Here is a 17,833-nt window from a genome sequence, read left to right on the forward strand (position 1 = left end):
CCCAACTCTTTTGCCACAGAATAACTATTAAAATCCTTTAAGATACCCCTTTAAATTATACAGACCCTAGCAATAGAACTTTTTATAGATAATTTGTTTCCCACAAACAAAGCAACTGATTAGCAAAGACTATAAAAAGAAATAAACTGATGGAGTAAAACTAAAATGGTGTGACAACAACTCAGATACAAGCAATACCACAAAATCTTCTGTAGTAGCAAAATGTGCCACTAACTTGAGTAATCCTGAACGGTGAAACACATAGAGCTCTTGATCCAGTGTACAGCTGCTAAAGGGTATAACCCGGACAAAATTCTGGATCAGATAAAATTCAGGCACCATATGTGGAACCGAGATAATGCAGAAGTCTTTGTCCTGAAAGAAATAATATACTACACTAGGCCACAAAAACTGAAAAAAAAAATGTAAGCTGTTTAAGGAAATACACATAGGGAAAGACAATATTATACGCAACATATAGAATGGGATCAAAAGAAGCATGGTTGCAACTCCTCCTTTTTGCTCAGGCTCTTGAAGGTTAGAGGACCCTCCAGGATGGGATGGGATGTGCTGCAGGGAACTGCCGTGGGGAGGGGTAGCAGGAGGAATCCTGTCGCACAAGCAGTTCTCTGGATCTAAGCCATAATGCATGAAAAAAGGACTCAATGTGATTTATATATTCACCTCATTTTCATAAAATCACAAGAAGTGTAATAGTAACTGCGGGAAAGCAGTCCCAGTTCCATAACCGCCTTGTGTATAGTAATATAGAAAGGCAGTCTACAAATTAAAACTGAAATGAAATGAAATGAAATATCTGCTTAATCCCTTATTCTCTACAGAGCTCAATTCACTGTGAAATTCTCCCAGGCAAACCCCACTAAAATGCATGATGCTCTTGGCTGTGCTCTGGCACAATTCCTATTCATTTCAATGGGGCTTGCTCGGGAGAACATTATACTACATTATCCTCCACCAGGGCCAGGGCCTTCTCAGTAATGGCTCCGACCTGGTGGAAAGCTCTGTCCAATGAGACCAAGGCCCTGCAGGATTTAACTTCCTTCCGCAGGGCCTGTAAGACAGAACTATTCCGCCTGGCTTTAAATTTGAACCTGGCCTTATCTTTTGTTCCCCTTCCTTCCCTCCCCCTCCCCTTTTTGTAAAGATTGCCCGCCCTGGGATCCCACAGCTGGTTCTCCCCTGGTCTCCTCGCTGGCCCAAGTGGGACTGATTTAGCCAGCTAGCCTTGGTGATCATCTAATGTTTATTGGATGGATTTCCCCCCTAAATTGATTTTTGATTCTTGATTTTATTGTTATTTACGCTTTATACCGTATTTTATGCTGGCTTTTGTGGAGCATCAATTAAGTGTTTTAAATGTGTTGTTAGCCACCCTGAGACTGGTTTTCCTGAACTGGGAAGGGCAGGGTATAAATAAAAAAATATTATTATTTATTATTACATTAGCCTCATGAGAACATGTTTTCCACACAGATTAAGTGTATTTATACAAATATAATATTTTGTAATACATATAGTCCTTATTAATTACTAGGCATTTTATTAAATAGTAAAAAATTGTCCATTTGGAAAGGGCTGAATTTGAAAATAAATATTTCAGTCCACAGTAAATAGAGATACTTTCTACATACTTTGCATTTTCACTTTCCACAATTATGACCTGTTCTTGAACACAGAATCTGTAACTGAATATGTAACTAGCCACAGAGGTTTTCTGCTGTTAATGTTTCTGTATTTTATCTAACTATATGGGCACCAAGCCATTCATGCATATTGTATTGCCACTAATCTTGTGTCTGGAATTCTATGGTATATTCAAAATGTGGAAGCATCCAAGTTACATTCTTTATTTCAGTTACACAATGTTGAATCTGGTTTTGTTTTAAAAAATTGACAATATGAGTTCCATTTATTTTATTAGGAAATGAGAAAAGATGCTTTTAAAAAGTGGTGGTGAACCTGTGGCTCTCTAGATGAGTGGGGTGGGAACCTCTGGCCTGTGAGGCTGATTGGCAATGACTTCAAGCCCCACTGGGTTTGGCTACACTCAGGAGTTTCCAACTCGGGGGGTCTAGCCAATCTGTGCTGAAAGCAGAGCGTGGAGACAGTATCAATGAACCCCCTTGCTTGGATTCTCTTTTGCAGCATGGCCTGGGAAAAATGGAAAAACTTGGGGGAAGAAAAAAATTGTTACCTGATGTCTTGGTGATGTAGGTGAGCAGCCCCATCTGTGTTTCAGTGGTCTGCCAACGATGGGGGAAATAAGGATTTGGCCTGCCGGGCTGAAAAGATTTCCCATTCCTGCTCTAAATATTAAAGGTAAAGGTAAAGGTACCCCTGCCCGTACAGGCCAGTCGTGTCCGACTCTAGGGTTGTGCGCCCATCTCACTTAAGAGGCCGGGGGCCAGCGCTGTCCGGAGACACTTCCGGGTCACATGGCCAGCATGACGAAGCTGCAACTGGCGAGCCAGCACCAGCGCAGCACACGGAAATGCCGTTTACCTTCCCGCTATAAAGCGGTACCTATTTATCTACTTGCACTTAAGGGTGTTTTCGAACTGCTTAGGTGGGCAGGAGCTGGGACCGAAAGACGGGAGCTCACCCCGCCGCGGGGATTCGAACCGCCGACCATGCAATCGGCAAGCCCTAGGCGCTGAGGTTTTTACCCACAGCGCCACCCGCGTCCCGGTGCTCTAAATATTGCTGGACTACAATTCTCAACATCCCTGACCATTGGCCATGCTGGCTGGGGCTGATGAGAGTTGGGAGTCTAAAGGGTTCCAGCAGCCCTGTGAGAGCCTAAGGCTTGTAGGGGAAATCTGACAGGACTCTAAAGCACCTGCATGACCTTGGAAAGCTCCTCAAGTCCTGCTGTTGTCTCTGTAAGCACCAAAATCCAACTGAACCTCAAGTGTAGTAAGTCTCGCCTCCCCAGGGAACTGACTGGCCATTGGCTCATTTTGCAGTGTTTGATTTTGGCAGGACTCTGGAGACAGGAGTATAAGAGGGCATTGAGGACGTGCTGTCCAGCTGAAAGGGACCTGAAGGAGGCTTGGACAGTTCTCCCTCAAGGATGGAGCCAGAGCCACATGCTCCTTGTACTGTGCTTTAAAATATGGAAGGGCAAGTAGCTGAAGGGAGCCAGAAAACCTTGAAACTATTCACCCTCAACTATTAAGTTGTTACCCTGCTCCACTTGTATATTTTCCATTTTTATTCTACAAGCACGAGAGCTGTGATATTGTAAATGAAAATGGATTGCATTTATGGATTTGTTGTTGGTTGCATTGGGTGGGGGGGGAAGTGTAACATATATTTAAAAATAAATATAGCAGCCCCCCACAGAAGCTTGGAATTCTTGCATGCACAAAAATGCCTCTGTATCAGACTCTGCACATTCAGGTATGTACAGGCATACTTTAGGTAATAAGAGACATTCTCTGGTCTCCTAGGAGATAGCAGTCACAAAAGAAATTTTAGGAAATGGAAATGGGTTTAAGGGCTGGAGACCAGAAAAAAATTCCCTTGAAGTTTAGTAGCTGGATGCCTGGAAGCTAAGCTGGGTAGGAAGAGAAGGAGGAAATGTCATTTTAACCCCCTTGGCTCTGTCTGAAACCCATTATCCTAGGGTCGATATCGTTTATTCTCTGCTGATTTGCACTGCAATCCCTCTGACTTGTGCACTAGCAAATCCTTGCAATAGTCCTTAAAATCATCCTGCCATTTCTCTGCTCCCCTAAAAGGAAGTTGGCTCAATACAAGAAAATACAATGTCTGGTAAACTGATTTCATTCATTAATTGCAAAGCAAAGGCTTTGAAAATGTACATACTTACTGGGAAAAGGTTGAAAACAAAATTCATGAAATCTAATGACCTGCAAATAAAAACAAATAATTTTACAAAAATCTTGACTTTTCCACTGTGCAGTATTTATTTTATAATACTCCTACCTACTCTAGAAAGCATTCTCCAACCTGTGCAGCTTTAACTACACAAAACAATACATCAAGATGATGATAAGCCTTATTCAAGTTGGAGTGAGGTTGTGCTGCTGGCCATGATCCCAATTCTGAAAACATAAGAGCACTGCTAGATCAGACCAAAGGCCCACCTAGCCCTGCATTCTGTTCTCACAGTGACCAAACAGACCACCTGTATGAGCATTTGCAGGAAGCTTCTGTGGGAAAGAAATTAAGGCTGGAGGGCACGCCTGCTCTCTCAGCATGCAGAGATAAACGGAGATGCTGAGGGAGAGGCATTGGGAGGGGGCAGAACACTTGAAGAGACAGCTGAAGGAACCGCCTCACAGCTATTAGTGCTTTGAACAGGATCATGGGTAGGGGCAAGCAAAGAAGAGAATGGCTCCCTCTGCCTCAACGACGACCCAAGTGCTGACAGGCTGGTGGCAACCTCAATTCCTACGGGGCTGTCCTTGAAGATGACCTGGAAACTTCAACTGGTTCAAAATGCAGCTGCCAGATTACTGGTTGGGATTCCATTTAAAACACCATGGTTTTTGTTGGTTGGTTTGACTGATTGGGAAGTTTAATCTTATACATTTTAAATAAATAAAAGTCAGTAAACATTAAAGAAATCAAAAATATAAAATATACAGTCATACCTCAGGTTGTGAACGCTGCGGGTTGCAGTCTGCGCTGAACCCGGAAGTACCGGAACAGGTTACTTCTGGGTTTTGAAGCTCGCACATGCGCAGAAGTGCTGGAACCCGGAAGTAACCCGGAGCTGTGGGTTGCGAATGCTGCGGGTTGCGAACGTGCCTCCCGCACGGATCACTTTTGCAACTTGAGGTATGACTGTACTCTCATTTTTTCCCATTTAAAATCAAATATCTAGATTATTTATGGTACTTGCCTTGTTTCATGTTTCTCATCAATACAAAAGAGCTGTATACAAAAAGCATTCACTTCTCCTTTATATGTAGGACGGAAAGGCTCTGTCTCCACAGTCAGAATGGATGGTGTCTTGGAGGTTTTCAAATCCTTGCTTCTGCTGATTTCTAAACTGCTGGTTTCTGGCCGTTCTAATGAAACTCTAGCAAGTCCTCCCTCTCTCTACAGTGAGAAGCAATGAAAAAACAATTAAGATATTTCTAAATTCACTTTTATAATGGTAGCTTTAACATTATAAATAAAATAAAATGGCTTATAGCCCCCCCCCCCAGAAGAGCAACTCTAAAAGTAGGGTTTTATACACTAGTACAATACTGGTTTTGTTTATACACTTACTGCCATGATAAATGCAGAACATTTGATCTGAACAACCCATTATTCAGAGTTTCAGTGTAACTTTTCTCTGATTGCTACTTGAGGCTAGGATGAGGATGAGGAATGGTGAGTGTGGAGTAAGTTAGTCCTCTCTATGACAGCCGTTTTACTTTTCAAAATCATCCATTCAATGTGCTTCCCCTCCCTTCCCAAGAGGAAAAAATTCCTGTGTTTTTTCTCACTGTGAAGAGAAAGGCAGCTTGAAAGAGGCAATTTCAGAGGAAAAACAGCCAGCGGCTGAGCACCTCCTCCCAGTGGTGGAGGTGTTAGGATTCTTGCTCCATGCTTGCAGTCATGGGATTGTTTTCTATCACATGACAGTGTATGTTTTCATTCCACAGTGTGGGAAGTTATGGAGACAGGATGTTTGGATTACTGTGTTCCGTGATGTGGGACTACTGTATTGTCCTTTGTTCTTTCTCTTTGCTGTCTGATGAGAAAGAGGAAGGAGCTGCGTTAGAATGCTCTGGGTGTATTATATGTAAATAAAGTAGTTTAGCCAAAATGCTGCGTTGCTGAGTCTGTTACGCAATCTGCTAACACTCTGCGGATCCCTAAGCTTGCTGATGCCTCTTGGTATCAGCCACTGTGATGTTCGGGCTGGAGAAAGCTTTCGAAGCTCCCGAACGACCGATCAGGAGGGAGAGAACATGCCAGTCGGCATGTGTCTCTATTGAGGTCCTACATGCAAGTAGGACGAATCCTGACAGGAGGAAGGGGGTGGAGCGGGCCGCCCCATGTGTCATCACTGGGGGTGTGTGTGACAAAATGACAAAACTATGAGATTTTTAAAAAACCATATTGTATTAAAAAATGGGCTCATGAAACTTTTTAGTTCAGTCAACAAACATAAAGAAATGTGGCTGGCACTGGGTACCACACCGCGGGGGCTGGCACTTACCGCCGGGCCTGCAGTGTGCCCGAGCCACGCGTCTCTCCTGAAACGGCAGCGTGGGGTTTGCGTCTGCCCACCTCTCCCTCAACCACCCTACAGCTGAGGGGGAGGCGGCGGAGAGGCTCCACACAGCGCACCCCACCCCCATGGGCAGCTCGCCTCGCCCCCGGCTGCAGGACGTGTGTGCCGCACCGGGCACCCAAGCGGCTAGCTACACCGCTGCCTCCTCCTCACATGCCACATGATAGGATGGCTCCACTAGTCAACCGCAGGTGTTCCACCAATGTACCTGTCATGATAACAGTGTATCAGGCATCCTGCTGCTTGGCCAGGGCTTCTGTCTAACCCTACTGCCTATCAGCAAACAGATCTTCAGTATAAGACTGAACCCTAAATATAACTTACAGGAAGTAATATCATTACAAAAAAGCAATCTATTTGTATTCTTGGCAAAATCATCTCACACAAAATCAGTTGAAAAATGGAAGTAGAAAAGGGGAAAACATCTGCTTTGGTCACAAATAAGAGTTATGTTAACCACTCCAGATGTACGGCATGGTGTTAAAGGAGAGATTTATGCAGTAACTTTGAAGTGTACAATATCTGTTTGAATATTAAACGTGAAACCATTACATCTGGTTAGATCGCTTATATTAATGCTACATAAATTGAAAAGGTAGGCAGGAAATCATCTCTTAAAATTAAACGGCGATAGAAAAGAGAATTAAGTTATGATGAATACAAATCCTAGCACTAAATAAGAAAAGATGCCAAACACGGTTTGCAGTGATGAACTGGCACCACATCTGAAACCAAGCCAATACTTTCCAGAGTTTAATCTGATTATCTCCCCATATGTTCAAGGCAAGTTTCAGAAACAAATCAAGTTCAGTCAAAATAGTATAAAACATGTGCCCTGAATTCAGCTGAACCCAATGAAACAAATTTCAAATTATGTACAATACCCAACATAATATCAGCGGATATGAAAAAGACACGATAGTCTAGTCACATATCAAGCCTGCTGGTACGGAGAGAGCACAGTTGAAGCTCACCCAAATAGTGCACTTGGTACTTTTGTGAATGTGCGAGACCAACCTTTTATCTGTGAATGGGAGCAACTGAAAAGGTGCACAGAGGGGGGAAAACCTTTCTGAAATGGAGAAACTGAAAAGCAAGATGAGGACAAAAAATTACATAAAGAAGATGTGTAGAAAAGGCTAGTTTCTTGAAAAAGAGGAAGTAGCCTTTGAAGGGACATGGAACAACATAAAAGGGGGATTAGGAAAGTAGTCAAACAACTGCTGGACCACAAGGCTGAAATAAAAGAACAAAGACTGAGAATATCTGAAGTGCCAAGACCAAGCACCAACACTTTTCATGCATGTGTTTACCGTGTGTTTGCAGTCTTGCCTCCCCAGTGGTGGGAACAGTCAGCTTTCCCAATAGCAGAAAGATGTAATATACAGAAATTTGAAGATTACTAAGTAGAGTGTGACAGAAATGCAAAAACAAGTGTACATAAGGCAAAGGCCCCATGTGATTTGGCTACTGTGTGGCCAAAGGTACTACCTCTGGTCGGGGACAGAGGGTGGCGCTAGGGAGATGTCGTCGCGCCACTCCTCGGTGTGTGGAGTGCTGCAGTGCGCAATCCTCTCCCTGATGCTTTTTAACATCTTTATGCGCCCCCTTGCCCAGATTGTCCAGAGCTTTGGGCTGGGTTGTCACCAATATGCTGATGACACTCAGCTCTATCTGCTGATGGATGGCCATACCGACTCGGCGACAGACACACTGACCAGATGCTTGGAAGCTGTGGCTGGATGGTTTCGTGGGAGCCGATTGAAACTAAATCCTTCAAAGACAGAGGTCCTATGGCTGGGTTGGGATGGTATGGGGATGAAGGACCAACTCCCTTCTCTTGCGGGGGCCCAATTAGTGCCATTGCCTTCCGTTAAGAGTTTGGGTGTAATCCTTGACGCCTCCCTTTCCATGGAGGCACAGGTTACAGCAACAGCCAAGGCGACATTTTTCCACCTTTGCCGCATCAAGCAGTTGGTCCCTTACCTTTCCTGTCCCGACCTGGCCACAGTGATCCATGTGACGGTCACCTCCAGGCTTGATTACTGTAATTTGCTCTACGTGCGGCTGCCCTTGAAGCTGTCCCAGTAACTCCAGAGGGTGCAGAATGCTGCAGTGAGGCTCCTCACGGGGTCTCTGCAATGGGAGCATATTCATCCAGTGCTTTTCCAGCTGTACTGGCTCCCGATGGAGTACAGGGTCAGATTTAAGGTACTCGTTTTGACCTTTCAAGTCCTTCACAGCCTAGGACCCCCATACCTACGGGACCGCCTCTCCCAGTCTGCCCCACGGACAGCCTCAAGGTCCATAAATAGCAACACCCTAGTGGTCCTGGGCCCTAAGGAAGTTAGATTAGCCTCAACCAGAGCCAGGGCCTTTTCAACACTGGCTCCGGCCTGGTGGAACGCTCTGTCTCATGAGACCAGGGCCCTGCGGAATCTGATTTCTTTCCGCAGGGCCTGTAAGACAGATTTGTTCCGCCTGGCCTTTGGCTTAGAATCAATTTGATTCCCTCCCCCTCTTTCTTTTTTCCTTTCTCCTCCTGTGAAGAGGCTGCATCTTAATGTTTTAATTTGTATTTTAATATTGTTTTTTAAGTTGTATTTTAATCAACTTGTTTTTATTATTGGTTGTTAGCAGCCCTGAGCCCGGTCTTGGCTGGGGAGGGCGGGGTATAAATAAAATTTATTATTATTAAAAGTAGTAGTAGTATATACAAAATCTAAATGCAAAGCAATATGTTGCTACAAAGAGAATGATGGGAATTGGTGTGGAGGGATGGAGACAGAAGACTTAAGACAGCCAGCGGCGGAGCAAGCCGTTTGGGCACCTGGGGGTGGGGGCGATCTGCCCAGGGGGGATCCGGAACAGCGGCCATCACGCCTGGGGGGATTTTGTCACACCCCCTCAGGGATGACACCTAGGGCGACCCACCCCACAGCCCGCCCTTCCTACTCCCCTGAAGACAGCTGGTTGCAAAAAAAGGGGCAAGAGAGACAAGGTGACTCAGAAAAGAGAGGAAAAAAGTAGAGAGGGTGAAGAATAGTGAGACCTGTCTGAAGAGCTTGAGGCCTGGTGCCAGAACAGAGAAGTCTTAGGGATCATATTGCCTGATACTGACCTGATGCCAAGAGAAGGTCCACTGCCAGAGGCTACGCAGTAAGACCCAACCCTTGCAGAACACTCCAAACTGCAATGCCCGAGTGGGACATCAAACTTACCTGTGATGGGATCCTGGGAGAAGAGACAGAAACTCTTACTGGCTCATTATCAACATTCCCTTTCCTGACTGACCTATTTCACTCAGCCCACAGTTGACTGATTTCTCCTAGTGCTGTAATTTGCGTTATATAAATTTTCCTTCTTTTGCTGAAACACAACAATGAACAAACTAAAGGATTGTATCACCAACTGTTGTGTATCAATTTGTGATCAAAATGGGAGTGATTTAAGTAAGCTGGTTTTGTTACTTCTAAGGTAAGCAGAACTGGGAGAAGTTAAGATGCAGAATTTTCAGCAATTTAGCTCTAGATTCCAAGCACCATCACAGCTATTCTGTACCATTCTAGTCTGAGCTACCACCAGTACTGAAGAGTCTCCCATATTCTAAACTAGTGATAATGACTTAAATTTTGACATCCAGCAGCAGAGAGAACATTTTAAAAATAAAGTATCAAGATATGAATAACTAAGGCTGTAAACTATTAATTTCAATGGGCCTCACCTCTGACGTTGTACGAAGAATGCTTTCTCTTTTACTAGCATTTGCACTAACATGTGAAGCTTGAGAAAGGAAGCTCCCAATTTTGCTACCTCTCTGGAGAAATACAAATAAAAGAATATGAAATGTTTTGTTAAACACTATGTGTACATCTCTATAGTGAAACAATCAGTATCAGTGTTTTAAATAATTTCCTTTTTTTTTCAACAATAATAAAACATACTTTTATATCTTATACAACTTTTTGATTTCCGTCAATCACATCTGAAAATATTCCAATCTTTCCCACTTAATTTACATTTCTTACTTTCACTATTACATTTAAGTATCATAACTAATGTCTCTCTTCTTTATTTTCTTCGCAATATTTCACATATTCCTCCTTACAAAACTTCTTTTTTTTTTAATGAATATTTATTGAATTTTCCAATTTTATATAAAGACCAAAAGAAAAAGAAAAAGAAAACAAAGTTAAAAACAATTCAGTTAACAGCTTTCAATCACATATTTCTTTGACTTCCTCATACCTCCCCTTCTTGTTCTCTAGTTCAATTTGTTAATTCAGCAAATCCTAATCTCTTAACATTCCTTTTAAAATATCGCCTTATTTTCCACTCAACTTTTTTAAATTTAGTAACAAAAGCAATTATAATCCCCATTATCTTTATCATAACAGCTGGAAACCACCAAAGTTCAAACCAACATCTTTTCAAAGTTCATTAATTTTATAATGTTTCTGTAGATATTCCTTAAATTTCTTCCAATCTTCTTCTGCTGACTTTTCTCCCTGATCGCGGATTCTGTCGGTCATTTCTGCTAGTCCCATACAGTCAATCAACTTCATCTGCCATTCTTCCAGAGTGGGTAGATCTTGAGTCTTCCAGTGCTTTGCTATAAGTATTCTTGCTGCCGTTGTAGCATACATAAAAAAGATTCTGTCCTTCTTTGGCACCAAATGGCCGACTATACCCAAGAGAAAAGCCTCTGTTTTTTTCAGGAAAGTATACTTAAAAATCTTTTTCATTTCGTTATAAATCATTTCCCAGAAGGCCTTGATCTTTGGGCACGTCCACCATAGGTGAAAAAAAGTACCTTCCATTTCCTTACATTTCCAGCATTTATTATCGGGCAAGTGATATATTTTTGCGAGCTTGACTGGGGTTATGTACCACCTGTATATCATTTTCATAATGTTTTCTCTTAAGGCATTACATGCCGTGAATTTCATACCTGTGGTCCATAACTGTTCCCAATCAGCAAACATAATGTTATGTCCAAGATCTTGTGCCCATTTAATCATGGCTGACTTAACCGTTTCATCCTGTGTATTCCATTTCAACAGCAAGTTATACATTTTTGACGTGATTTTAGTTTTAGGTTCTAGCACTTCTGTTTCTAATTTAGATTTTTCCACCTGGAAGCCAATTTTCCTGTCCAAATTGTATGCCTCCCTTATCTGAAAATAATGTAACCAGTCTCGGACTTTGTTTTTTAATTTCTCAAAACTCTGCAATTTCAGTCTATCTCCTTCTTGCTCCAAAATTTCCCAATATTTTGGCCAACTGGCCTCCATATTGAGTTTTTTCTGAGCTTTCGCTTCCATTGGTGACAACCACCTTGGGGTTTTGTTTTCCAGTAAATCCTTATATCTAGTCCAAACATTAAACAAAGATCTCCTAACAATGTGATTCTTAAACGCTTTATGAGCTTTAACCTTGTCGTACCACAAATATGCATGCCATCCAAACACATTGTTAAAACCTTCTAAATCCAAAATGTCTGTGTTTTCCAGAAGCAGCCAGTCTTTCAACCAGCAGAATGCTGCTGACTCATAATAGAGTCTGAGGTCTGGCAGGGCGAAGCCACCCCTTTCTTTTGCATCAGTCAAAATCTTATATTTTATCCTAGGCTTCTTGCCCTGCCAGACAAATTTAGAAATATCTTTCTGCCACTTCTTAAAACATTCCATCTTGTCCACAATTTGTAATGTTTGAAACAAAAACAGCATTTTAGGCAATACATTCATCTTTACAGCTGCTATTCGACCCATCAAGGAAAGCTTCAAATTTGACCATGTTTCGAGATCTTTTTTCACTATGTTTTAAATAATTTCCAGAGGGACAGCCATGTTAGTCTCTTGCAGCAAAAACAATGAAGAGTCTTATGACTAATAAAGTCATTATGAAACTTTTGAAGCCCCGCCCCATACAGCTGGTCTTTTAAAACTGATCTCCTTTAAATTTTCCTTATTGGTTTTTATTCATCCATTATCTATGCTTAATCAAGTACTCTGTGTATATGTTCTAATCTACGTTGGGCTCTTGTTCCCAATTAACTTAATAATTATCTGCTGAGAGATACTGTTATGCTATTTATTTAGGTGCTTTGCTTATGCTGATCTGTGACCATAATAAAGTAAATTCATTCATTCATTCATTATGACCCAGAAACTCCAGCGGGTGCAGAATGCTGCGGTGAGGCTCCTTACGGGGTCCTTGCCACGGGACCACATTCATCCAGTGCTTTACCAACTGCACTGGCTCTCGGTGGAGTTCAGGGTCAAGTTTAAGGTGCTGGTTTTGACCTTTAAGGCCCTACATGGCCTAGGACCTACATACCTATGGGACTGCCTCTCCTGGTATATCACAGAGGACCTTAAGGTCCACAAATGACAACACTTTGGAGGTCCCAAGTCACAAGGTGGTTAGATTGGTCTCAACTAGGGCCAGGGCGTTTTCAGTACTGGCCCCAACTTGGTGGAACGCTCTGTCACAAGAGACTAGGGCCCTGCAGGACTTGACATCTTTCCACAGGGCCTGCAAGACAGAGCTGTTCTGCCTGGCCTTTGGTTTGGACTCAGTCTGACCCTTATGTTTTCCCTCCCCTTACAGTTTTGATCCATGGGCTACTTTTAAAATGAGGCTGCATTTTAAACTGCATTTTAACCTGTATTTTAAATTGTTTTGTTGTTGTTTTCCCCTATTATGTTTTGCTTTATTATAATTTGCTTTATTATAATTGTATAATTATAATTTTACTGGTGTTAGCCGCCCTGAGCCTGGTTCTGGCTGGGGAGGGCATGGTATAAATAATAATATTTTTTAAAAAATGTTATTTCATAATTATTATTATGATAATTATTATTATGAAACAAGCTTTCATAATAACAGTCCACTTCATCAGATGCTTGAAGTGTTATCCTGTGTGTGTGAACTAGGATATGGGAGACTGGGGTTCAAATCCCCACTTGGCCGTGAAGCTCACTGGGTGACCTTGGGCCAGTCACTGCCTCTCAGCTTAATCTACCTCACAAGGTTGTTATTGAGATTAGCTGAGGAGGGGCAGTCATGTACACTACCTTGAGCTCCTGGGAGAAAAAGGTAAGATATAAATACAATCAATATTATTATTATTATTATTATTATTATTATTATTATTATTATTATTATTATTTATTATATTGATTATATTATTATTTATTATATTGATTGTATTTATATCTTACATTTTCTCCAAGGAGCTCAAGGGAGTGTACAGAGGAGCAGGTTTGTACTCTGAAAGTGCTTCTGGAATCATCTCTGTCACAAGAGGTGACCTCAATGGATAGGAGAGGCTTTCACCAACTTTGGCTAGTAGGACAACTGTGGCCATTTTGGGACCAGAATAGCCTAACCACTACCATCTATGTGCTGGTAACCTACAGACTGGATTGCTGCAATGTACTCTATGTGGGGCTGCCCTTGAGACTGCCCTGGAAGCTGTAACTAGTGCAAAATGCACTGGCTCCCTGCAGAAGAATATCACCATATTACAGAAGAGCTAAAAGAATTGCACTGGCTGCAAATTAGCTACTGGGGCTGGTGCATAAAGCCCTATATGGCTTGTGACCAGGACACCTAAAAGACTGTCTCATCCCTTATACACCCAACTGATCACTGTACTTTGCAGGAGAGGGCGTCTTGCAGGTACCACCCTATCTGTGGGTGCATTCCGCATACTGTAGGAATCTGGACTTTAGTGTAGTGGTGCTACCTTAGTACATAGGTGCTACCTATTACATATATAAGACAGGAACAATTTCTGCTGTCTTTTGGACATCTGTTGAAGACTTTCAACTTTCAACAAACCCCATCCCTAGCTCCACGCCATTCCTCTTCAAGTCTGCTCCAACCCTGTGTTTGCCTGACAGAGAAACACTTTCCCCTCATATTAGCCACACCCTGCCTGCCCTGGTCTCCCCCAGGTTTCTCAAGCTATCTTCACTGCTTTTTGGTCTACTTCAGTCTTTTTAAGGGGCCAAGGATCTTGGGAGACTTGGGCAGCTGGGTCCTTACTTTGCACATTATCATGGAAAATATGCTTCTCTTTCTGAATCACAGAGCTAAAAGTGGGCACAAACTAGACTTACATTTATGTCCCACCTATATCAGTGAGGAAGATAAACATGCAACTAGTTCACTCTTCTGAAGTGCAAATGGACTCAAAAGTGACCGTGTTTTGATTGTACTTAGTGTATATTGTCAGTTAATTGCATGTGAACTGCCCTGAGACCTCCAGGTATAGGGCGGCGTATAAACTGAGTGAATAAATAAATGAATGAATAATAGTTTCTGAGAATTTTATATGTTTGTATATTGTTAACAATACACTTTTTAAAAATGTGCCTTTCCAGCATTCATTTCCAAGCGCTGTGAGACATCACTTACACCATGTCATGTGATTTTTAAAGTCACCATCTGTTCAATTGTTTTGTTTTCAGTCTAATGAATTCTTTGTGATATTTACCTCACTATCCATATCTGGTGTTTCTTCTTTTTGACTTGTTACGCTGGTTTCATCAGCTGGATGGAGGTGAGAAGTGAAGAGAGAATAAAAAGAAGAAAATTAAGAGATTAATAATGGGATCAATAATGAAATGGAAAGCAACATGAAGTAATTTCTCTTGCAAGCTTGTGTTCTGAGTTTTTATATTCTGTGCTATACATTTATTCAATTTTGGACAGCAGGAATGGGGAACCCAGGGCCCTCCAGATGCTGCTGGACTCCAACTCCCATCAGCCTCAGCCAGCATGGCCCGTGGCTAAGGATGATGGGAGTTGCAAGCCCAGCAACATATGGAGGAGGACTGCCTCCCTAGTTTGAGGCAAGGTCATAGTACCTTAACATTTTTGGTATCCCTCATTAGATGCTGAAACTGCTGCTTTAAAAGCAATGTTGCCAATTTTCTAAAGACTTTTGCATTAAAAAGTTCCGCACTGAACAAAATACAAATCTATTTGCTATTCTCCTTGTTCCATCTTGCTTTCTTTATTTCTCTGCTGCCCTTGGTATATTCAAAATGGTATAATCAATTCTTCTATTATATCCTTCCTTAAAACTACTTACCGCCGAGGTTCTTCTTCTCCTGTTACATGTTTGGCTCTTTTCTGCTTTCCCAAATTTGAATTTCTTTTTAAAAAGGGGATGGGGCCTAACTCACTCCTTTTCATGCATTTGAGTGTACTTTCACATTTAGTTTGGCATAATGTGAAGGATATAGTGAAATAGTGAAGATTTGGTCATTTAAGAGTACAGTAGTACTTTGGGTTAAGTACTTAATTCGTTCCGGAGGTCCGTTCTTAACCTGAAAATGTTCTTAGCCCGAAGCACCACTTTAGCTAATGGGGCCTCCCGCTGCTGCCGCGCTGCCGGAGCACGATTTCTGTTATCATCCTGAAGCAAAGTTCTTAACCTGAAGCACTATTTCTGGGTTAGTGGAGTCTGTAACCTGAAGTGTATGTAACCTGAAGTGTATGTAACCTGAAGCGTATGTAACCTGAGGTACCACTATATTTGCTATTTTGCATCTCCTTGACTGCCTTGACTGATACTGCAATAAATTTCTTCATTGGTTTCCCAAACGGACATCTAGGGATTAATACATGTACATTCCAGAAAGACTAATAGGACTTGAGAGTCTGTTATTGCCTGCACAACTAAGATACTGTTATGATACATTATTCGCATTTATTTATATATTGCTTTTAAACCACAAATGCCTCAAAGCTGTGAACATCTTAAAACAAAATACGTAATACAGATCATTTAAGTGACACAGAGAAATTAGTGAGCAAAGCAATATGACAGCAAATTCACAGCATATGAGGGCCAGAGTAAATCCTTCCCAAGGTAGAGAATTAAAGGGTACTTTCATAAACCTCATATCCTACACACTTAGACTTCAAGAATTCAAAAGCAAGTCCTATTGAATTCAACGAGGCTTATTCTCAAGTAAATGTGGTTTCAACTGCAGCCTTAGGGGTTGGAAACATGAACAGATAATGAAAAACACTAACAGTAAAAAAAAATAAGCTTACCCTACATGGAATAATTAAGGATGCTCTCACCACAACATATTCTAACTATTTGGGGTGAACAAGTAATTAGCATACTTAACTGCCAAATAATATTTTTTAATATAATAGGGTTACATTTTATATGCAAATTAATTAGAACTTCAGAACTTCCTTTAAACATGCTTATAATTCACCAGCATCAATTTAATTACTGCATTATTACTGTGATTTAGATATGCCAAGAATAAATATTGGAGGACCATAACCTTTATTTTAACTATAATTTTTAAAAAGTCCTTAAACAATATAATAGGAAGAGATGAATTAATACTGGAGGTGAAAATCAGCAGGTTGGCTGAAAAAGTCAATTCAGTGTGAACGCTACAACAGAATAATTCATCCTCTGTTAGAAATGCTGTAACTACTAATTTCTAATTCCAGATACAGCAACAACCAAATTACTATAATTATTGTGAAAAATACCACTTACATCAAGATGGCTCAAAAATGGTTTTTTATTACATTTTCAGAGAGAGAAAATATATAATCATTTTCAAGCTAATCAGCTCAAAACCCTTTTTTATTAAAGCTGCATGAAAACAGAATTATTTGTAAAAGCAAACTTATGAAACAGCATTTGTCAAACCAAGTGCAAAACATAATGGTAGCATCCCCTGCTGGTGTAAAATTTTGCATGGGTTAATTTAACCACATTTCAAAGCTACACACAATAGCGTAACCACAAAAGCAGGTATTGGAAGCTGTACATTTACTTGCAAGAGCTCAGTTAAAGCCCCTGATGGTAATGCATTTTTCCCAGGCTCATGCATGTCATTATCTTTCAGTTATAAGTTAACAATGTTCACACTTCAATATGCTAGAATAACTTGAGAAAATAGAAAGTTTACAATGGGTGTATCTGCCTTATTGCATGACACTGTGACTGTGCTCCAACCTGCACAGCTTTAACCATGAAAAATGGATTGCGTTCAAGTAGGGTTGCCATATTTCTAGAAGTAAATTCAGGACAAAAAACTTATTGAGCTCTTTTTGGGAAATGTCTGGGAAATTCCAGATGTATGGCAACCCTAGTTCAGGTGAAGATTTCTCCACAGGACAACTGGAACATACATAGAAAAACTAATGTCTACAGTTAGAGCAAGCTGGAATTAGCTAGAGAAAGGTCCACCTAATGGACTGAAGGAGCACAGGAAGTAGCTGCTTACTCACTGAGTTTGAATATTTCTTGCCTTGGACTTTGGGGCAGATATTAACCCATGTGACCGCCTAATGCCCACGGAAAACATTCATACCAAGTACCTCCCCTTTTTTCTCACTGGAGGCAGCGGGGGGGGGGTAAGGGTTCTCTCTGTAATAACAAACTCTCACCTGGGGGCTAGGTATAGAAACCACTTTCTCAAACCTTCTGACAGACTGGGCAATTTCACCTATTTCCTTTCTCCTCTGAACAAAAAAAGAGGAAAAAATCCACTA

The 17,833-nt window shown here is 41.4% G+C and overlaps 1 protein-coding gene across 7 annotated transcripts in view; it reads right to left on the reverse strand.

The window, feature by feature from the left end:
- Positions 1 to 17,833, reverse strand: part of CFAP61 (cilia and flagella associated protein 61) — a 126,215-nt gene that overhangs the window by 86,264 nt on the left and 22,118 nt on the right. For 6 of the 7 annotated variants that reach the window (XM_083624433.1, XM_083624432.1, XM_083624428.1 and 3 more), the window contains exons 9-13: positions 14,790 to 14,845; positions 10,008 to 10,100; positions 4,895 to 5,094; positions 3,857 to 3,896; positions 236 to 375 (exon numbers count right to left, since the gene is read on the reverse strand). In XM_083624433.1, the coding sequence (XP_083480559.1) occupies positions 236 to 375; positions 3,857 to 3,896; positions 4,895 to 5,094; positions 10,008 to 10,100; positions 14,790 to 14,845 (529 nt within the window). The remainder of the gene's footprint in view (positions 1 to 235; positions 376 to 3,856; positions 3,897 to 4,894; positions 5,095 to 10,007; positions 10,101 to 14,789; positions 14,846 to 17,833) is intronic. The other variant, XM_083624431.1, reaches the window with a different exon arrangement.

Source organism: Podarcis filfolensis (genome assembly GCF_964270895.1).
Source record: "Podarcis filfolensis genome assembly, chromosome: 7".
In the NCBI taxonomy this organism is placed as follows: Eukaryota; Metazoa; Chordata; class Lepidosauria; order Squamata; family Lacertidae; genus Podarcis; species Podarcis filfolensis.